At 35.6% G+C, this 20321-nt stretch overlaps 1 protein-coding gene and 1 long non-coding RNA gene across 2 annotated transcripts; one reads left to right on the top strand and one right to left on the bottom strand.

Moving 5' to 3' along the window:
- The first annotated feature begins 3960 nt into the window (after window positions 1-3960).
- On the top strand, window positions 3961-18781 carry LOC148627523 (uncharacterized). The gene is made up of 3 exons (XR_015919318.1): window positions 3961-4044; window positions 9152-9308; window positions 18657-18781. It is a non-coding gene; the product is annotated as an uncharacterized LOC148627523 (long non-coding RNA).
- Window positions 5003-7646, bottom strand: LOC148627524 (uncharacterized). The gene has a single exon (XM_088574296.1). The coding sequence runs from the start codon at window positions 6426-6428 to the stop codon at window positions 5202-5204; it is 1227 nt and encodes a 408-aa protein (XP_088430422.1). The 5' UTR covers window positions 6429-7646; the 3' UTR covers window positions 5003-5201.
- Window positions 18782-20321: the final 1540 nt, after the last annotated feature.

The raw sequence follows: 20321 nt of genomic DNA, 5'->3' as shown, positions 1-20321 counted from the left end.
TTTAAGTTTTACAAAATTAGACCGGGTCAGTTTTGTGTACGAAACAGTGCACCTCAATCCCACATGTATAGTGCAACCTCAAACATATCATAAAAAGTAGCACGAGCAAAAGCTGTAGCTAAATTTACTTCAGTGTATCACAGAATCGTGATTTTCTGTGTGGCAATTTAATTTTATGTGCTTTAAATTTTAAATGACAAATGTTTTATTAGTCGGTATGTGCGAACATTATATCTGAGATATTATATATCATAATGGTTATAACATTCATTTATATGCTGTATGATATTATAATATATGGTTTGAAAGAGTACTACTAGTGTTCGTTTTTGGATTGTCTCAAAAGTTAAGTTTATATATATTCATTTTGAAAGTAAAAAACCTAATTTTTTAATCACGTCCTCTCAGTGCATGATTCAGAAACTGGAGGACACAATGTGCACGACTGGTAAAGCTGGTAAAGCTTAGATATCAATGGATAGACACTCAGTAACGTCAATTATATTTTGGAAAGTGTCACGATGGACAAAAGCTGAAAACTTTTCCTACTGGATTTCGATTTGCATTTATTTACGTTACCATGCTAGGTAGCGTCGTCCTCATTTGTTCCATATAGAGAAAAACGTTCCACAAAACAGCAAGCTAAAATCCGAGAACAACCAAAAACACTTGCAACGTATGTTCATATACTGAAGCCACATGTCATATTTGAAATCAATGCGCCCAGTGGCAGCCGAGATATTTGCAGTGGATATTTGTAACAAAATTGTTTTTTTTATCATTCCAAAAAGTGAAACTTTGAAAAGGCAAAATCAGAGATGTGACATTGGACAACATAAAAATCGCTTACCATGTGTGCCCACTCGTATAAAACCATGCACATGCCAAGGTTGAAATTCATCCATCTATGGTGAGTCGAGGTAATTGTAACGAAATTCAGACGTCCTAAATGACGAAAGGACAAGGTGATTCTAATATAAATGTACCACTTTATGATACTTTTTTTGAGTACTTGAAATTTTTATTCTGATCTTTTAAGAGTTAGTGGCAAACACAGAAAATGTATTAATTACATGATATATAAATAATGCGATATGCATGCACACTTCATGGATTTAATAAAAGTAACATTTTATTTTCATATACTTATTCAGCATTTTAATGACAGTAAAATAAGACATTTAATGACCAATTAAAGATTATTGCGCGAATATTTATTTATGCTGACGTAATAAAATTATACAGGTTATTGATAGTAAGTTAACTCAGTCATATTTTTGTTTAACAAATATTTGGATAGCATATAGTAACATTTAGTACATTCATATACCGTTTGCACAAGTTTCTGGTACATAATTATTAAGACACCCTTCCACAAAAAGGAATGAACGCCACATAAATTTTATTTGTAGTCGGACCTTCTACCCTTACAATACATGTCCCGCCATGATTTAGATGTTAGGTATTTGTATGTAAAGAGACTACCTCAAAACGATGGTTTACATGAAGGTAAAAACTCCTTTAATTATGCCCAGTCAGTATCATTTTGGTTTATTCAAGTTTTGCATGTTAGTTAACGACCTTTAGGTGACTGGTGTGGAAGGGGGTTTAATTAAGTAAGTGAATACAAACTTTGACCTTCGTGTTTTGCTGTTACAAATCTCGGCCTGTTTGAATTTGTTGGTCGATTAGTCGCCTACATGTACCATTTTTGGGACTTCGAGATCAAACTAATTCTTCTAACTTTGTCTTTAATTTTCTTGTCACCATATAGGACTTGGCATTTGTTTCAACATAAGTTTTCATGTATTTATAATTCCAATCTAATTAGCATATGCCTTATTCTTTCGTGCACTATGATTGGTTATTCATCTTTTATACGACCTCAGCGAAGAAAGTTTCATAACAGTGTTGATTCCATGTACATATCGTAAACAACATTGCTACCTTCTTCCAAAAAAAAAGATAGAGTCGTTTAGAGGTTTAGGACGGTATTATCTGCTTTATTCCATTCATTTCTGGCATTATGTATTCCAAAAAAAGATAGAGTCGTTTAGAGGTTTAGGACAGTATTATCTGCTTTATTCCATTCATTTCTGGCATTATGTATTTCAAAAAAAGATAGAGTCGTTTAGAGGTTTAGGACGGTATTATCTGCTTTATTCCATTCATTTCTGGCATTATGTATTCCAAAAAAAAAAGACGGAATACATTTATCAGTAGCCCATAAATACCTTGAATATTGAAATTGACAACCATTCACATTGTCGGTTGAATGCCGCCATTTGCGTCAATTCCAATAAATGCGAGCATACAAGAAAAAAAACTATTCTAATATTTCGGATTGTTAAGGATTGGAATTATAAGGATTTAACACTAACTTAAAGGATAAAATTGTTATATGATTCAACTATTTTTTCCAGAATTTAACGATGTGTAAATTCGGACCATTCACTCACAAAACAAATAGAAGTCCGGAAGAATTTTATGTCATGTTTGTGAGTGAATGGTCCGATTTAACACATCCATAAACTCTTGAAAACACTGTTTAATCCTATAAGAATTTTGTCTTTAGTGTGCGAATAATTTTCGGGCAATTTTAAAATAAAATGTCGGTACAAATGTTTTGCATAACATAAAAATCTTATCAAACACTTAATTGACTTGTAAGTGTCAATTTTGTTCGAATCGGACTGTGACTGAAATCTGGTATGAAAAAAAACACCACTTTGAAAGTTTAAATTGACAATTGGCAGCATCAGAATCAAGGAAAAAGGACAAGATTGTATATATAATTTTTGGTAAATTGAGTTATAATTTCATTGAAATGCAGTGAAAAGGGCAGATAACTCTGTCAAATACCTCATTTTTCTAACAGTCTATGAAAAAAACTTCCGAGTAAATCCAGATAATTATGCAGAGTTCAAATAATGGTCTTTTCAAATAAAGAGAGTATCCATGAGTTAAATTATGTTGTCATACCGGTGGGGTTTTGACATGCATGTTTCTGATTTTTCCCATTTTGCCCGATTCTTAAAAATACTTTCTCTTTAACTCTCATGATATCTACCTTTTTACCCAACTTGTAGTTTTATACGGAAATTTGTAAGTTAAGATAACCCTGACTATACTTAAAACATTTAAGTAGAAATCATATCAACAGGAAAAAAATTGAAATTTTAACTATGTTGGGATTTCACAGAAAAAAGCAAATGTGGATTAGTTAACATGTATACAATTTCGACATTGCAAATTTAAGTAAAATAAGAAATATCAATGCCAAAACCTTTTAAAGTTTACACTAATTCGGAAGACACACATTATACAATTTACAAAAAGTATAACATTGAACATTATTTACATGTTCATATACATATTTTGCGACAAGTATAATTATTAATACCGCAATGAAATTAAAATCATTTTTATTTGCCTGCGATAGCTATATATCGATGCCATAACGATTAACTTTACAATATCTGTTTTTTTTCTGACCACATACATGTAAGCGATATAGCATCGCACTTTTTGTGGGCTGTCTGTTTAATTATGCAAATACATACACTGAAATTATATTATGTTATGCTTACAATTGACATGCAAAATACATGAATGAAAAAACAAGTTTTCCTAAAAACAGATTATGCTAAAAAGATATAAGTATGAATGAAAGTTTTTGTGTATAATCGTATTTTTTTGTCCGATATAAGAATATCGATTTCAGTTTTTGTGAAAATCTTAAATCTTAATTTATATTACTTGGTGTGGGAGTACATGTACATATATCTGTGTATTTGCTACTGTTTTACTCGATAACATTAGGACTTGTCTTATCGAAAACAGTTCCATGATTTGCTAATGTTCATGCTCTAGTAGTATCACTAGGAAAGCTGAATTTGATATAGTCTACATGTGTACATGTGTACATAATACATGTGTTCTATTTTTAGGATGATAACTTTCCCAACACTGTTCCTTGCCGACGTAGATATTGGGTCAGGATATCTCATAACTGATGTTAATTTTTAAACCTTTAATCTATTTGTAAGTGTTTTTTTTTACCGATATTGAAGTGTCAATCGGCGAATGCTTTTCTCCTTGCATTTCAGATCTTTCACTTCTAAAGTCGTTCATTTTATCCGATGGATTTCACAAGAACATCGTATAGATGATACTACTACTAATAATTCAGTATATTTTTTTAACTGTGGCATTAATTTGCGCATGTAGTTTTGTTAAAAAAATATTTAATATAAAAACGTAAAATTCACGAGATATTTTGGAATCAGACAAATTAAATTTTACGTCCAAATTTCGTAAGTCAGGTTAAATCTAGTATGTTCAACTCAAATTGATTCATACTTCTCTTCGTTCAAGTTAATGTGCAGAAAATTATGACGTAGACGCGTAACGAGCCTTTATACAATATTTTATGTGTATCACCAGGCTTGAATTATTTATCTTTATAATCTTCTTAGTGTTCTGTGATATTTCATCTGATTACATACTACATACTTGTAAATGTAGTACATGTAGTAATTATAAAATATCCATTTACAATTACTGTAACCTACATGTACTTGTTCATTAATATTTACTTTCGTAATGTGTACATTAATTGCGATATTGTTTTATATAAGGACAAAACTGGTATCATCATAAATGTAAAATGTTTTAATTTTTAACATAATATAGTCGCTCTTGTTTTCAGGGGCGGATTCAGTATTTCAAGTTAGTATGTGGAAATGTTGTGGGGGGTGGGGTAATAGAATTAAATGCCCAGCGAAAATATTTGGAGATACAATTGATGAAAAATCAATATCCATGCAAAAATGGGGTGTACGCTCTATCCGCGCCTGATTATTGTCCCTCAAATAAGCACACCATAGATTGTATTGAACAGACATAATTTGACCCATAACTTACATATACTATTTATAGTATTGTGCTAAATTTTATGTAAGACATCCGGGCAAATAAATCTGTTTAAGAAAACAAGCAATACATTTTTATTAAGCCAACCAAATATACACACAATGTATGAACACATTCTCCAAGTAAGGTCAACCAGTTGAATATAAAATGCCATATATCCTACTATATAAACTGAGGACCTTATACAGCAAGAACAGTTAGTGAAGGAATTGGGTGGCAAAGTTTAATCAGTTCTTAACATGTAAGTTCAGGCATTTGATTGTTCATTAGCACTTTCGATCAGCTTGCTCATTCCCATCAATTGATAGAATATGAATTTTTGATTTTTCTTTTCCTCTGTAAGTACCTATCCACAGTCTCCCTTTAAAATCGATACCGACACCACACGGTAGACTTATTCCGTGTCGAGTCAAAACTTCATACAGCAGAATATCACCGTCTGGACTCAAGAAATGCACAGCGTTATTATACGTGTCTGACATTATCAGAAAACCACTTGGTGAGATAACTAGATCGTTAGGACAAAATCGTTTCATTGAACAATTGTAACCTTGGTAAATCCAGCAAACACGACCGGTGAAATCGAGAGAAATAATTCTTCCCGTGTCTTCGCTAAGTGAGTCGAGAACATATAGCTTTGAATGATCAACACAAATACGAGAAGGCAATGTAAAAAGTCTATTTTGCTTCTGATCTAATTCATAAATTTGTCTTGTTCTACCAAACTTGTCAATGCGGTGAATTTGTCGTTCACTACACCGATTTACCTTAAATGGTGTAGAGGTCTTCTCTCTCAAACCGACAAAGCATTCACCTGTATGTGTAACACAAAATCCTTTTGGTATTAAGGGATCGAAATCTAGAAATGGCTGTACTTTTCCGTCATGTGAAATCTTCTGAATCGTTGTTGTACAACTAGTAAAAAGGGTTTCTCCTGACCTTGTTGGAGCGATTGAACAAGCACTGACTTTGAAGTTCATTTCTTGTTTGCAAAGATTTTTTAAAACGGAAACTTGACATATTTCTTTGTCCAAAGCACACCCGACCAGACAGACATATTCTTGAATAGGTCTAACTGGGTTTACATACTGCATAGGAGTATCTACAGATTTCACTTTTAACAGATTAAAGTCAATATCATGATTGAAAGTTATTGTCCCAAAAAGTGCTGATATCTTATCCTCCGAAATTTCCTTATATAATAGCCTCGGAACTTTGCAAGCCGGCAATGTGTGCACAATCTCCTGTCTTTGAAGTCTTCTTTCCTCGGAAGTAGATACTTCGTTTATTTGTGACCAATGTTCGTTGAGAATTGACAGTATGTTTCCAGTGTATTTTTCTATAGCATCAAATATATCCTTTTTCCTCTGCAAAATATCTTCTTTGGTTTTTTCATAATTCGATAAATCTTCCAGCCTTTTGTTTCTAAGAAAAATCTGGGTTTTGTCCACATTATAATTATTTGTTTGTTTGTTACACTCCGCATCGTTCATTTCTTTTTTTTTCTACGGTGAAATCATATCTACGTGTAGTATTTGAACAATTTATGATAGATATATATAGGATTCTCCTTAGGAATATAAACAACAAAACAAGTACAATTTTATAGCTTTTCCACCACAACTTTGCACCTGAGATACCTGATACAGGTACTATAATAATAAATTTCAATTCACAATTACACTTAAAGGTACATTGTATCAAACTATTATACATAATTTGGTAAAGAATATCATTTTTCGTACACGTATTTAACCCACATATATATTTTATCCTTCAACAAGATACATTCAGTGAACTACTAGTCTGTCTTTTCGTGTTACATGTAGGATTGTTTGAAGGGGAAATTTACGAGGAAATAAACACCAAAGCAAACATTATTGTACACTGAAAAGAAACCCATTTCCTGTGTTTGGTGAAAATCGAGAATATGTATAAATTGTAACATGTACATTTCTTATATTAATCTACAAAGTATTTAAACATGTTTGTATTGGAAAAATGATAAATAACAACAAAACTATATTAATCTTTGTCTTAATAAAACTTTTTAAATATTAAACAAAAAAATAATAATATTCGCTTTCTGCATACACTGCTATATCGAATTTTTCATTCTTCTTTTCAAATTTGGGATGTCGACCCAAATAGGAATAAAATAACTTACACCCGAGAATAGTGTTTTACATGCCCGGATTGTGACCAATGTTCGTTAAGAATTGACAGTATGTTTCCAGTGTATTTTTCTATAGCATCAAATATATCCTTTTTCCTCTGCATAATATCTTCTTTGTTTTTTTCATAATTCGATAAATCTTCCAGCCTTTTGTTTCTAAGAAAAATCTGGGTTTTGTCCACATTATAATTATTTGTTTGTTTGTTACACTCTGCATCGTTCATTTCTTTTTTTTCTACGGTGAAATCATATCTACGTGTAGTATTTGAACAATTTATGATAGATATATAAGCGATTATCCTTAGGAATATAAAAAAACAAAACAAGTACAATTTTATAGCCTTTCCTCCACAACTTTGCACCTGAGATACCTGATACAGGTACTATAACAATAAATTTCAATTCACAATTATACTTAAAGGTACATTGTATAAACTATTATACATAAGCACAATTTGGTAAAGAATATCAATTTTCGTACACGTATTTAACCCACATGTATATTTTATCCTTCAACAAGATGTATTCAGTGAACTACTAGTCTGTCTTTTCGTGTTACGCGTAGGGTTGTTTTAAGAGGAAATTATCGAGGAAATAAACACCATAGCAAACATTATTGTATACTGAGTAGAAACCTATTTCCTTTGTTCCGTGGAAATGAACCGAAATACGAGGACATGTTTTTAAGGGAAACTTATGAGGAAATAAACACCAAAGCAAACATTCTTGAATACTGAATAGAAACTTATTTCCTGTGTTTGGTGGAAATCCAACGAAATTCGAGAACATGTATAAATTGTAACATGTACATTTCTTACACTAATCTACAAAGTATTTAAACATGTTTGTATTGGAAAAAAGATAAATAACAACAAAAAATTCTTCTTTTCAAGTTTGGGATGTCGGCCTTAATAGGAATAATATAACTTTACACCCGAGAGTGGTGTTTTACATGCCCGAATTGTAACTGACACTATTGATGCATCCGACATAGCAATGTATGCATAAAGCGCAGAAAGTGTTAATTATTATTGTTTTTACATTTGCCACCCAAGGTTGAAGCATAGTTTTCTGAAAGTTTCCGTTATTTTGGAAGGAACAAAATAAAAGTAATTAAATTGATATCCTGTCATTGATAAAAGAGGAATAAATCTTGAGCCACCTCAGTAGAAGCTCATTATGAACGTCTGTTGGTTGCTGCATAAATGAAAAATAAAACTTTACGGAAAATAAATTCCCTACCAGCTACACCGAAGACAGGTCTTAGTCTAAAAGGTGTGCAACCCGTCTGTCGGTCAATCTATTACACACGTGTTTTCTTTGCACTTATTTCTAAAAACTCATAGAGGTTAAATTAGGGTGGTTTTCGTATTCGAGTAAAAAGGTACATATACAAAACATACGTACCCCCAGTCCCAGTTCAATACTTTTTTATTTGAATGGGCCTTGAATTTTTGTAAATTTCAAAACAGCACCTTCCCGGACTGTTCTTTTTCACAAATATTCAAGAAATTAGAATGATCCTTAATACGAGTTAATAGCCAAGTCTACCTTTCTTGCCCGGTGATTATGACGAAATAACATAGAGTCTACATGTAGTTGGTCGAGTGGCCTAGGGTTTTAGACGTAGTACAGGTGGTGTTGTTATAGATGTCAGAGCAGAGAAGGGGTTCGAATCTCCCTGAGGAAACGACCAGTTCGAAAGTTTGATTCGGATCGATTCCAGCTCTTGGATATAATATTAGCTTTAGACTTGATGAAATTAATGCAATTGTAATAATCTATTCATCCTTGCAATGTTGATCGCAGTTGTACATGACTTAATATGTATGTATAAATTCTGTACTATTTAGGAAACTATCATTAGTTGAGGGAAAATCAAAGGTATTTTAAGAATACATTTGTGTGTATGAAAAAAGTTATAAAACCACATTTTGTTCCCGATTGGAGTATAGAGGAGATATTGCTCTATTAAGGGTTTAAAAATGACAAATGAACAAGGCGGGGAATCGTGTGCTTATATATGTGTTCTATTTTTAGGATGATGACACTCCTGTTTCTGACCCTACCTCATCATCATACAGACTTGTTGCCATAATTTTAGATATTGGTTTCCACCGACTCTTTAAAACAGTTTGTGTGAAAAGTCAAGATGAAGAAAAACAATCATTTCTACCACTACCGTTTGTCAACAAAGGTATAGATGCAATTAATTTGGCTAACATCCTCCATCACAAAAAACGTTACCAACAAAATTCCCCCATATTTCAGAGACAAATCCATACCAATTATTTCATATTCCTATACTTCACCCATTGCATCCAAAATTTTCAATTATAGAAGGCTGTTGCAGAACCTCGAGATTGAGGACTTGCAAAACCTCTCCATTCAAATACGGTCCTTCCGGTCACGTCGTTACGGGAGATTTGTCCATCATCGAAAACGAATCTGCGTAATATCCTTTCTAAAGGTCCCGCGCTCCATAAATTGGAATTATAACTTTGAAGTTCTTATGAATGCCGTGGAGGACTACACAAGAAAATGGATAAAACGAGAACAAGAAGACATTGATTCTCTGTCAGAGTGGTTAAAGGCTGTGAGGTCCTTAATTTTGAAACGAATGGAAGTTTTAAGTAGGTCAATGAGTGCCAATGCTACATCAGTTTTCAAGGACCCTGATGTAGCAAAAACATTGTCTACTATACATGACAAATATGTTGTCGTACCAGCAGACAAAGCCCAAAACAACATTGTTTTTGTCTGCAAAACGTTTTACATCCAACGTTTATTATCAGAGGTAGACGTAGAAAACAATAGCAGTGATATGACCTATACTGCTACTACACTCTCCAAAGAAGAATTTGTGGAAAACCATAAATCTGTGCTATCCTCTTTTGGTCTCTCTACTAAGGACGATAACTGTGATTTACTGTCTATGTACTGGATTCCTAAACTCCACAAGAATCCATACAAACAACGTTACATAGCTGCATCTGAAAAATGTACCACCAAACCTCTGTCAAAATTTTCAACTTCTATACTCACAGCTGTAAAAAAGGGTTTGCAGTCCTACCACAACACTTGTTACTCCCGTTGTGGTATTAATTCAATGTGGGTCCTGAAAAATTCGAAAGATCTTTTGGAGACAATCATTTCAAAACTATTATCTGAATATAATAGCATTAAAACCTATGATCGTTCAACACTGTATACTTCTATTCCACATACTCAGTTAAAATCCCGACTTAAAACCTTATACATCGTTGTTTTTCCAAAATAGATAGTACACCTAGATACAGATATATAGTTCCTGGTAGAGATTCCTCATACTTTGTAAGAATTAATTCCAAATCATCTTCCAAATATACAGAAGAAGATGTTTACAAAATGCTGGAATTTTTAATCGACAATATATTTGTCCAGTTCAACAAACGGTCGGCATTCCGATGGGAACAAATTGCGCTCCTCTACTTGCTGACCTATTCCTTCACTCTTATGAGGCTGACTTTATAGCTGATCTGATCCGAAAGAAAGAATATCGTTTAGCTAGATCCTTTAATATCTGTTTCCGCTATATAGATGACGTATCTTTAAACAATCCTAACTTTCCTTCATCTGTGGCAACATTCCTTCAGCACCTCCGTATGGAGTGTTCATATTACAACTCATACGTTATGCCAGTCGAGAACATATAGCTTTGAATGATCAACACAAATACGAGAAGGCAATGTAAAATGTCGATTTTGCTTCTGATCTTATTCATAAATTTGTCTTGTTCTACCATACTTGTCAATGCGGTGAATTTGTCGTTCACTACACCGATTTACCTTAAATGGTGTAGAGGTCTTCTTTCTGAAACCGACAAAGCATTCACCTGTATGTGTAACACAAAATCCTTTTGGTATTAAGGGACCGAAATCTAGAAATGGCTGTACTTTTCCGTCTTGTGAAATCTTCTGAATCGTTGTTGTACAACTAGTAAAAAGAGTTTCTCCTGACCTTGTTGGAGCGATTGAACAAGCACTGACTTTGAAGTTCATTTCTTGTTTGCAAAGATTTTTTAAAACGGAAACTTGACATATTTCTTTGTCCAAAGCACACCCGACCAGACAGACATATTCTTGAATAGGTCTAACTGGGTTTACATACTGCATAGGAGTATCTACAGATTTCACTTTTAACAGATTAAAGTCAATATCATGATTGAAAGTTATTGTCCCAAAAAGTGCTGATATCTTATCCTCCGAAATTTCCTTATATAATAGCCTCGGAACTTTGCAAGCCGGCAATGTGTGCACAATTTCCTGCCTTTGAAGTCTTCTTTCCTCGGAAGTAGATACTTCGTTTATTTGTGACCCATGTTCGTTGAGAATTGACAGTATGTTTCCAGTGTATTTTTTTATAGCATCAAATATATCCTTTTTCCTCTGCATAATATCTTCTTTGGTTTTTTCATAATTCGATAAATCTTCCAGCCTTTTGTTTCTAAGAAAAATCTGGGTTTTGTCCACATTATAATTATTTGTTTGTTTGTTACACTCCGCATCGTTCATTTCTTTTTTTTCTACGGTGAAATCATATCTACGTGTAGTATTTGAACAATTTATGATAGATATATATACGATTCTCCTTAGGAATATAAACAACAAAACAAGTAAAATTTTATAGCTTTTCCACCACAACTTTGCACCTGAGATACCTGATACAGGTACTATAATAATAAATTTCAATTCGCAATTATACGTAAAGGTACATTGTATCAAACTATTATACATAATTTGGTAAAGAATATTAATTTTCGTACACGTATTTAACCCACATATATATTTTATCCTTCAACAAGATACATTCAGTGAACTACTAGTCCGTCTTTTCGTGTTACATGTAGGATTGTTTGAAGGAGAAATTTACGAGGAAATAAACACCAAAGCAAACATTATTGTATACTGAAAAGAAACCCATTGCCTGTGTTTGGTGAAAATCGAGAACATGTATAAATTGTAACATGTACATTTCTTATATTAATCTACAAAGTATTTAAACATGTTTGTATTGGAAAAATGATAAATAACAAAACTATATTAATCTTTGTCTCAATAAAACTTTTTAAATATTCAACACAAAAATAATAATATTCGCTTTCTGCATACACTGCTATATCGAATTTTTCATTCTTCTTTTCAAATTTGGGATGTCGACCCAAATAGGAATAAAATAATTTACACCCGAGAATAGTGTTTTACATGCCCGGATTGTAACTGACACTGATGATGCATCTAACATGATAGCAATGTATGCATGAAGCGCAGAAAGTGTTATTATATTTTACATTTGCCACCCAAGGTTGAAGCATATTTTTCTGTTTTGTTTGTTGGGGTTTAAAGACCGAGCAGCAATATTTCAGCTATATTCAATGAACATGAAATTGATGATAAAATGAACATGAAATGATGATGATATGAAAAAGGGATGGGACACAAGGGCAACAGGGTCGACAAATTTAGATTACCACCAGAAAAAGGGAGGGATGGGTAGGGTCGGGCAATTTAGCCTCCTGTGGCGGAGCGCAAAGATTCCTAAAGGCTATAATACGGAAAACCTGACCGCAAACCATAGTGGTGCACCGCGTTGGGAAAGATGCCACGTTCATAGGTAGGTAGGGTCGGGCAATTTAGCCTCCTGTGGCGGAGCTTTATGGTTCCTATTCCGGGAGAATACCACAGTAGGGTTCTTTAACGTGCGATGAACGTGGCATCTTTCCCAACACGGTGCACCACTATGGTTTGCGGTCAGGTTTTCCGTATTATAGCCTGCCAATCCCAGCATGTAACACGCCAGGGGTACCCCATTCAACCACCTGGGGCACACATCCCAGTTGCTCTATGGGCAGAGCGCCCTAGCCCCCGGCTAGGGTTCTGAGCACTTTTTAGTCGCCTTTCGCATTTTACAAGCTTAGCGCTGCTGCAGGCCTATTCTTTTGACACCCGGACCTGCACGGGTCATCAGTTGACAAAAATGTCTGCGGTTACTAAAAATATAACATAAGGGTAAGGCAGCATTTGTTTTCTCATGTAGCTAAAAAACCATTACGTTAAGTGAAATTATGAGAGGAATAAAATTGCTCAGCATTCCGAAATCTGTCTGTGGTTAAATTTGCGTTAATATTTGTTCATCCATGATGGAGTTGAATCTTTGATTGAAGGATAACTTTCATTTTTTTCTCTTAAATATCGGCAAAAAGTTATAAGTCTATCACCTGTTATGTAAGTCATCATTTGTTTTACGTTTTCTACAGTGACATGAAGGATTGTATCAAAAGGGATATATTCCGTAGTAAGATTTGAGTTGCAATAGATGCTCCTTGAGTAACATGTTTAGCATTTGCTACTATGCATGTTGTTCAATGGACATGCCTGTTACGAATTGAATGTAGAATTAATACATTTACTGCTTATATTTACTGCAACAGTATGGACAGAACTAAAAGTTACGAAATGATCATCATGCCTTATAGCTCTATTTGTATGTCTGAAAGCCACATGACGTCCGCTTAAATACTCATAGTGCTTAAAAGCAAGTTGTGTTTCAGGGAGAAAATATTGATTAGAATATTCCGTAAGAGAGATCACTAACGGCAGATTTAAACATCATAGATAACAAATCTTTCCTTACTTATAAAGCTCCAAAGTACCTTGAACCACGCTCCATAAATTGGAATTATAACTTTCTTAAAATTCTTAAGGATGCCGTGGAAGACTATCATGCAAGAAAACAAATAAAAAAGATGTTTGTTTATTGGGGTTCAACGTCCGAGCAGCAATATTTCAGCTATATTCAGACGATGAACATGAAATCGATGATGAAATGAAAAAGGAATGGGACACAAGGACAATGGGCTCGACAAACTTTGATTGCCACTGGAAATAGGGAGAGGTGGGTAGGGTCGGGCAATTTAGCCTCCTGTGGCGGTGCCCTATGGTTCCTACTCCGGGAGAATACCACAGTAGGGTTCTTAAACGTGCGAGGAACGTGGCATCTTTCCCTACACGGGGCACCACTATGGTTTGCGGTCAGGTTTTCCGTATTATAGCCTGACAACCCCAGCATGTAACACGCCAGGGGTACCCCATTCCACCACCTGGGGCACACATCCCAGTTGCTCTGTGGGCAGAGCGCCCTAGCCCCCGGCTAAAGTTCTGAGCACTATTTAGTCGCGTTTTACGACAAGCTTAGCGCTGCCGCAGGCCTATTCTTTTAACACCCGGACCTTAAAAAGACTTTGATTCACCGTCAGAGTGGGTAAAGGCTGTGAGGTCTTTAAATTTGAAAGGTATGCTAGTTTTAAGGTCAATGAGTGTCAACGCTACATCAGTTTTGAAAGACCTCGATGCAGGAAAATCACTGTTTACTATACATGACAATGTTGTCGTACCATCAGACAAAGCCCTAAACAACATTATTTTTATCCGCATATCGAATTACATTTAATGTTTATTATCAGAGGTAGACTTTGAAAATAATAACAGTAATAAGACCTACATTGCTACTACACTATTCAAAGAAGAGATAGTGAAGAAAACATGAATCTGCGCTATCCTCTTTTGGTCTTTCTACCAACGACGATGGTTGTAATATACCCTCTACGTAATTGAACGGCCCCGTGCAGGTCCGGGTGTCAAAAGAATAGGCCTGCAGCAGCGCTAAGCTTGTCGTAAAAGGCGACTAAATAGTGCTCAGAACCCTAATTTGGGGCTAGGGCGCTTTGCCCAGAGAGCATCTGGGATGTTTGCCCCAGGTAGTGGAATGGGGTACCCCTGGCGTGTTGCATGCTGGGGTTGTCAGGCTATAATACGGAAAACCTGACCGCAAACCATAATGGTGCACCGTGTTGGGAAAGTTGCCACGTTCCTCGCACGTTAAACGACCCTACTGTGGTATTCTCCCGGAGTAGGAACCATAGGGCTCCGCCACAGGAAGCTAAATTGCCCGATCCTACCCACCTCTCCCTATTTCAAGTGTCAATCAAACTTTGTCGACCCCATTGTCCTTGTGTCCCATCCCTTTTTCATTTCATCATCGTTTCATGTTCATTTTGTCACCAAATTCATGTTCATCGTCTGAATATAGCTGAAATATTGCTGCTCGGACGTTAAACCCCAACAAACAAACAAACGTAATTGAACGAGAATCTGTGCAAACAACATTACAGAGATGGATCTGCAAAATGAACCACCAAACCTCTTTCAAACTTTGAAAAAAGGTATGTAGTCCTTCTACGACAACCCGTGCAGGTCCGGGTGTCAAAAGAATAGGCCCACAGCAGCGATAATTTGTCGTAAAAAGCAGCAAATGTGTTGTGTGCCACAGGTGATGGAATGGAGTCGTCAGGCCATAATACGGAAAACCTGACCATAGTGGTGTAACGTTTTCGGAAAGATGCACCGTTTCTCGTATGCTAAAGAACCCTGTTTTGGTATTCGATAGGATTAGGAACATCGATACAAGAGACTATATTGCTCAATCTTACTCCTCCCCCTATTTCCAGTGGCAATGAAAATTCGTCGACACTGTCATCCTTATGTCCTATCCCATTCTCCAGTTCATCATCATTTTATATTATTCAATTATTCATTTCATGTTCATAGGCCGGATATAGCTGAAATATTGCTGTCTAGGCGTTAAACATCACCAATCAATCAACCTACTACGACAATTATTATTCTTGTAGTGACATTAATTTAATGTAGATCCTTAAAACATACCGGAAGCTCTTCTGGAAACCACCTATTCAAGATAATTATTATAAAACAATAACATTAAATCCTATGACTTTATACTTTTATTCCCCATACTCAATGACAATCCCGGCTCAAAAACATCATATACCGTTGTTACTACAAAAAAGTCGACACACCTAGATACAGATATGTAGTACTTGGTAGTTTGTTTGTTGGGGTTTAACGTCCGAGCAGCAATATTTCAGCTATATTCAGACAATGAACATGAAATGAAAAAGAAAGGATGGGACACAAGGATAATAGGGTCGACAAATTTTGATTGCCACTCGAAAAAGGGGGGATGGGTAAGGTCGGGCAATTTAGCCTCCTGTGGCGGAGCGCAAAGGTTCCTACTCCTATCGAATACTACAGCAGGGTTCTTTAACGTGCGAGGAACGTGGCATCTTTCCCAACACGGTGCACCACTATGGTTTGCGGTCAGGTTTTCCGTATTATAGCCTGACAACCCCAGCATGTAACACGCCAGGGGTACCCCATTCCACCACCTGGGGCACACATCCCTGTTGCTCTGTGGGCAGAGCGCCTAGCCCCCGGCTAGGTTTCTGAGCACTATTTAGTCGCCTTTTACGACAAGCTTAGCGCTGCTGCAGGCCTATTCTTTCAACACCCGGACGGTAGAGATTCCTAATACTTTGTAAAATCTTGACCTTTTTTTAGATCGATCGCAAAGAAAAACTATTGACTAAAGTGTATGACAAACACAATGACTGTTCAATCTGTATTATCAACTCTTCTTTCATTTGTGACAACATCCATTCAGCCCCTGCGTATAGAATTTTCATATCACAACTCATACGTAAGGCAAAAGCTTGCCGTTAACCACGCTAGACTTCTTACAATTAGGCTTCTGGAAGTTTTGTTATTACAAGTGTTACAAGACTGAAGAAATAATTCAAGTATATGAAGGGATATACTGTGAAAGTATTATTGGTAGTGGGGTAGATCATATTAGGATCAGTTCAAACGAACTATTGTGTGATAGAAAAACAGTATATGAGAAAAAAATCAATCTTAGTTTTATTCAAATATCACTACAGCTGACCTGCGTGTAGTATCATTGTTTTGTTCATGTTCATGTATTTCAGATGGTATTTGTTTTTGAAATGATGCTGTATCTGTTACAACAGATTAATGAAAGTCTTGCAGGTACATATTCATTTGTGACCAAGTGGATGTGAGTGCCTCTAGTGGTAACTTTGGTTGTCTGTCTGTCAGTTCATTAAAAGTTTTAAACACCTGTCCTAGAGAAAGGTATTGTAGTTTACCGCTGCTTGTTTACCTTACCTGTAGCTTTCATCATTATGATACATTGTAACTTAAAGATATTTTTTTCATTATTTGAATACATTTACATTTTATTCAGTTTACTGTGTTTGTTTTACAAAAGGAGAAATGTTATGTGCTTTAGCCATTTTTAGTGAACTCACTATCTTTTAAATTGATAAAACAGTTTTTGATATATATCTATATATATATATATATGTCTCAGAATGTGACGCCTATTCGCTACACTGCTCCATCGGATCAAAATGATACAGGGAAGATAATGTAAACGTATAGAAGGGTCTGAAAAAAAATTCCAAACGATATTTGAACTGTCAAATTTACGATGCAAATATTTAGTCGTTCCCTACGCGGGACTCGATCTCATACCGCTGTGACATCTATGGCAACACCGCCTGCACAAAGTCCAGCGCCCTAAACCACTCGGCCAGCTAGGTTATATATAAAAATAGCTTTCGCTGGCCGGGTCATCGTCCTCGTAGGATTAATCTAGAGTTGCAACTTAGTACACGATGTATGGTAGTACGGGACAGTTCATCTAGCGAAAGGATCAAGGATACATGTATGGCCATGTTACAAAGGGACATTATTTTAGTTCAAGGTTTACTTTGTTTAGCGCCCCGTGCAGGTCCGGGTGTTAAAAGAATAGGCCTGCGGCAGCGCTAAGCTTGTCGTAAAAGGCGACTAAATAGTGCTCCGAACCATAGTCGGGGGCTTGGGCGCTTTGCCCACAGAGCAACTGGGATGTGTGCCCCAGGTGGTTGAATGGAGTACCCCAGGCGTGTTACATGCTGGGGTTGACAGGCTATAATACGGAAAACCTGACCGCAAACCATAGTGGTGCACCGTGTTGGGAAAGATGCCACGTTCCTCGCACGTTAAAGAACCCTACTGTGGTATTCTCCCGGAGTAGGAACCATAGGGCTCCGCCACAGGAGGCTAAACTGCCCGACCCTACCCACCTCTCCCTATTTCCAGTGGCAATCAAAATTTGTCGACCCCATTGTCCTTGTGTCCCATCCCTTTTTCATGTTCATCGTCTGAATATAACTGAAATATTGCTGCTCGGACGTTAAACCCCAATAAACAAACCAACAAACTTTGTTTAGCACTTTATAACAATGCTTGTTCACATCATTTGCTATATACATGGTATATTGGTATTTTCTTATTTCAAAAGTCAATTGGTATTTCCTGTAATACAATGTAAATGTCTGCTTAGTTAGAAGTAAAGTATATTGTATATTCATTTTCATGTGTTGTTCATCTATATTGAAATACAATTTTAATTCGTATGTTATTGAGAGAAAACAAGTATTGTGTTGCTGTGTTTTAGGACATAAAGAGTACAAAAAGAGTATTTTTGTCTTACAATAGGGAATGTATGAATATGTGTCATATACAGGTGATTGCTTGAAATATTTAAATCCTAGTTTAATGAGTGCACTGCTATTTATTTGTAGGTATGGTGGACAACACTCATAAGGATCAAAATAAGCTGGAAACATTGGATTGTTAGAACGATGGTAAATTATTAAAAGACAGAACAAACTTTACTTTTATTGAAATAAACTTTTATAAAATTTGATGAAAGTAATTTCCTACAGATTACCCATAATGATGTCAAAATATTAAGTTATGATTGGTTTCAGTTGCTGTAAATTATTAATTGTCTACTGTCTGTCCAACTTATAGTTGTAAGCACCACAATTAAAATTTCTCAGATGGTCAATGGAATTCATGAAAGTTTAGGAAGGTTAGGGGTGAAAGTCTGGACGATAGATCATAGATGGAAGTGTATAAAAAGACAATAATTCTTTAAACTTGCAAAGCGAGATAATCCGCCATAATAGTTTTATATGCACAAGTGCAATGCTTCTTAAACCCTCAATGGACTTTAATGATATTTAATTGGAAGGTAACACAAGTATTAGCTTTTCAAAAAAGGCTACCCATCTCTTAGCGTTAAAATAGAATACGTAAATGTCCTTAAATGTTATATTTTTCTTATTTAAAAATTATAAAAGATTTAAATTTTTAAATATATACGGTAAATGATTTTTGGCAAAAAATAAAACTTTTAAGGGCTGTAATGTTTCAAAACATTTTGGATTTTGATGTAATTTTGCAGGTGGGTAGACTTTTCAATGCTCTACATTATGCTCCTTATATTGATTATCTATCTTGTATAGTTTAAGAGCTGCAGCTCTATCGAACTTTATGAATTTTGATGAAATTTTGCAGGAAGGTAGAGCTTTGAATGCTCTACATTAATGCTTCTTACATACATTATCTATCTTGATGCTGACAGACTCCCAAAGATATATTCCCACCACTCATTACATCATCCTAGGGTACATAGTTTCTTAGAAATTGGCCCCGTGCAGGTCCGGATGTCAAAAGAATAGGCCTGCAGCTGCGCTAAGCTTGTCGTAAAAAGCGACAAAATAGTGCTCAGAAACCTAGCCGGGGACTAGGCGCTCTGCCCACAGAGCAACTGGGATGTGTGCCCCAGGTGGTGGAATGGGGTACCCGTGGCGTGTTACATGCTGGGGTTGTCAGACTATAATACGGAAAACCTGACCGCAAACCATAGTGGTGCACTGTGTTGGGAAAGATGCCACGTTCCCCGCACGTTAAAGAACCCTGCTGTGGTATTCTCGCGGAGTAGGAATCTTTGCGCTCCGCCACAGAAGGCTAAATTGCCCGACCCTACCCACCCCTCCCTTTTTCTGGTGGTAATCTAAATTTGTCGACCCTGTTGCCCTTGTGTCCCATCCCTTTTTCATTTCATCATTTCATGTTCATTTTGTCATCCACTTCATGTTCATCGTCTGAATATAGCTGAAATATGGCTGCTCGGACGTTAAACCCCAACAAACAAACAAAACAACTTAGAAAATGACTTTGACATAAAACGTAACCAAAGTCAATCATGCATGATCAAACTTTCTTCTATTTTTACGACAAAATCATTCATGCGCGAAAAGCCCGCGAAAATAAAACGGGAATATACAATAGATAATGTAGCGAATATTAAATAACATTGATAGTATCAAAACTTTCTTGAAATTATTGTTACATATCAATACCATATTGAATGTATATCGTAACTCTTTTTTTTTAAT

The sequence above is a fragment of the Perna viridis genome, chromosome 1 (assembly GCF_037379345.1).
Source record: "Perna viridis isolate PV_CMFRI_1.1 ecotype Kerala chromosome 1, ASM3737934v1, whole genome shotgun sequence".
NCBI lineage: Eukaryota > Metazoa > Mollusca > Bivalvia > Mytilida > Mytilidae > Perna > Perna viridis.
The sequence above is the reverse complement of the archived record's forward strand: the minus strand, read 5'-3'. Positions and strand labels throughout refer to the sequence as shown.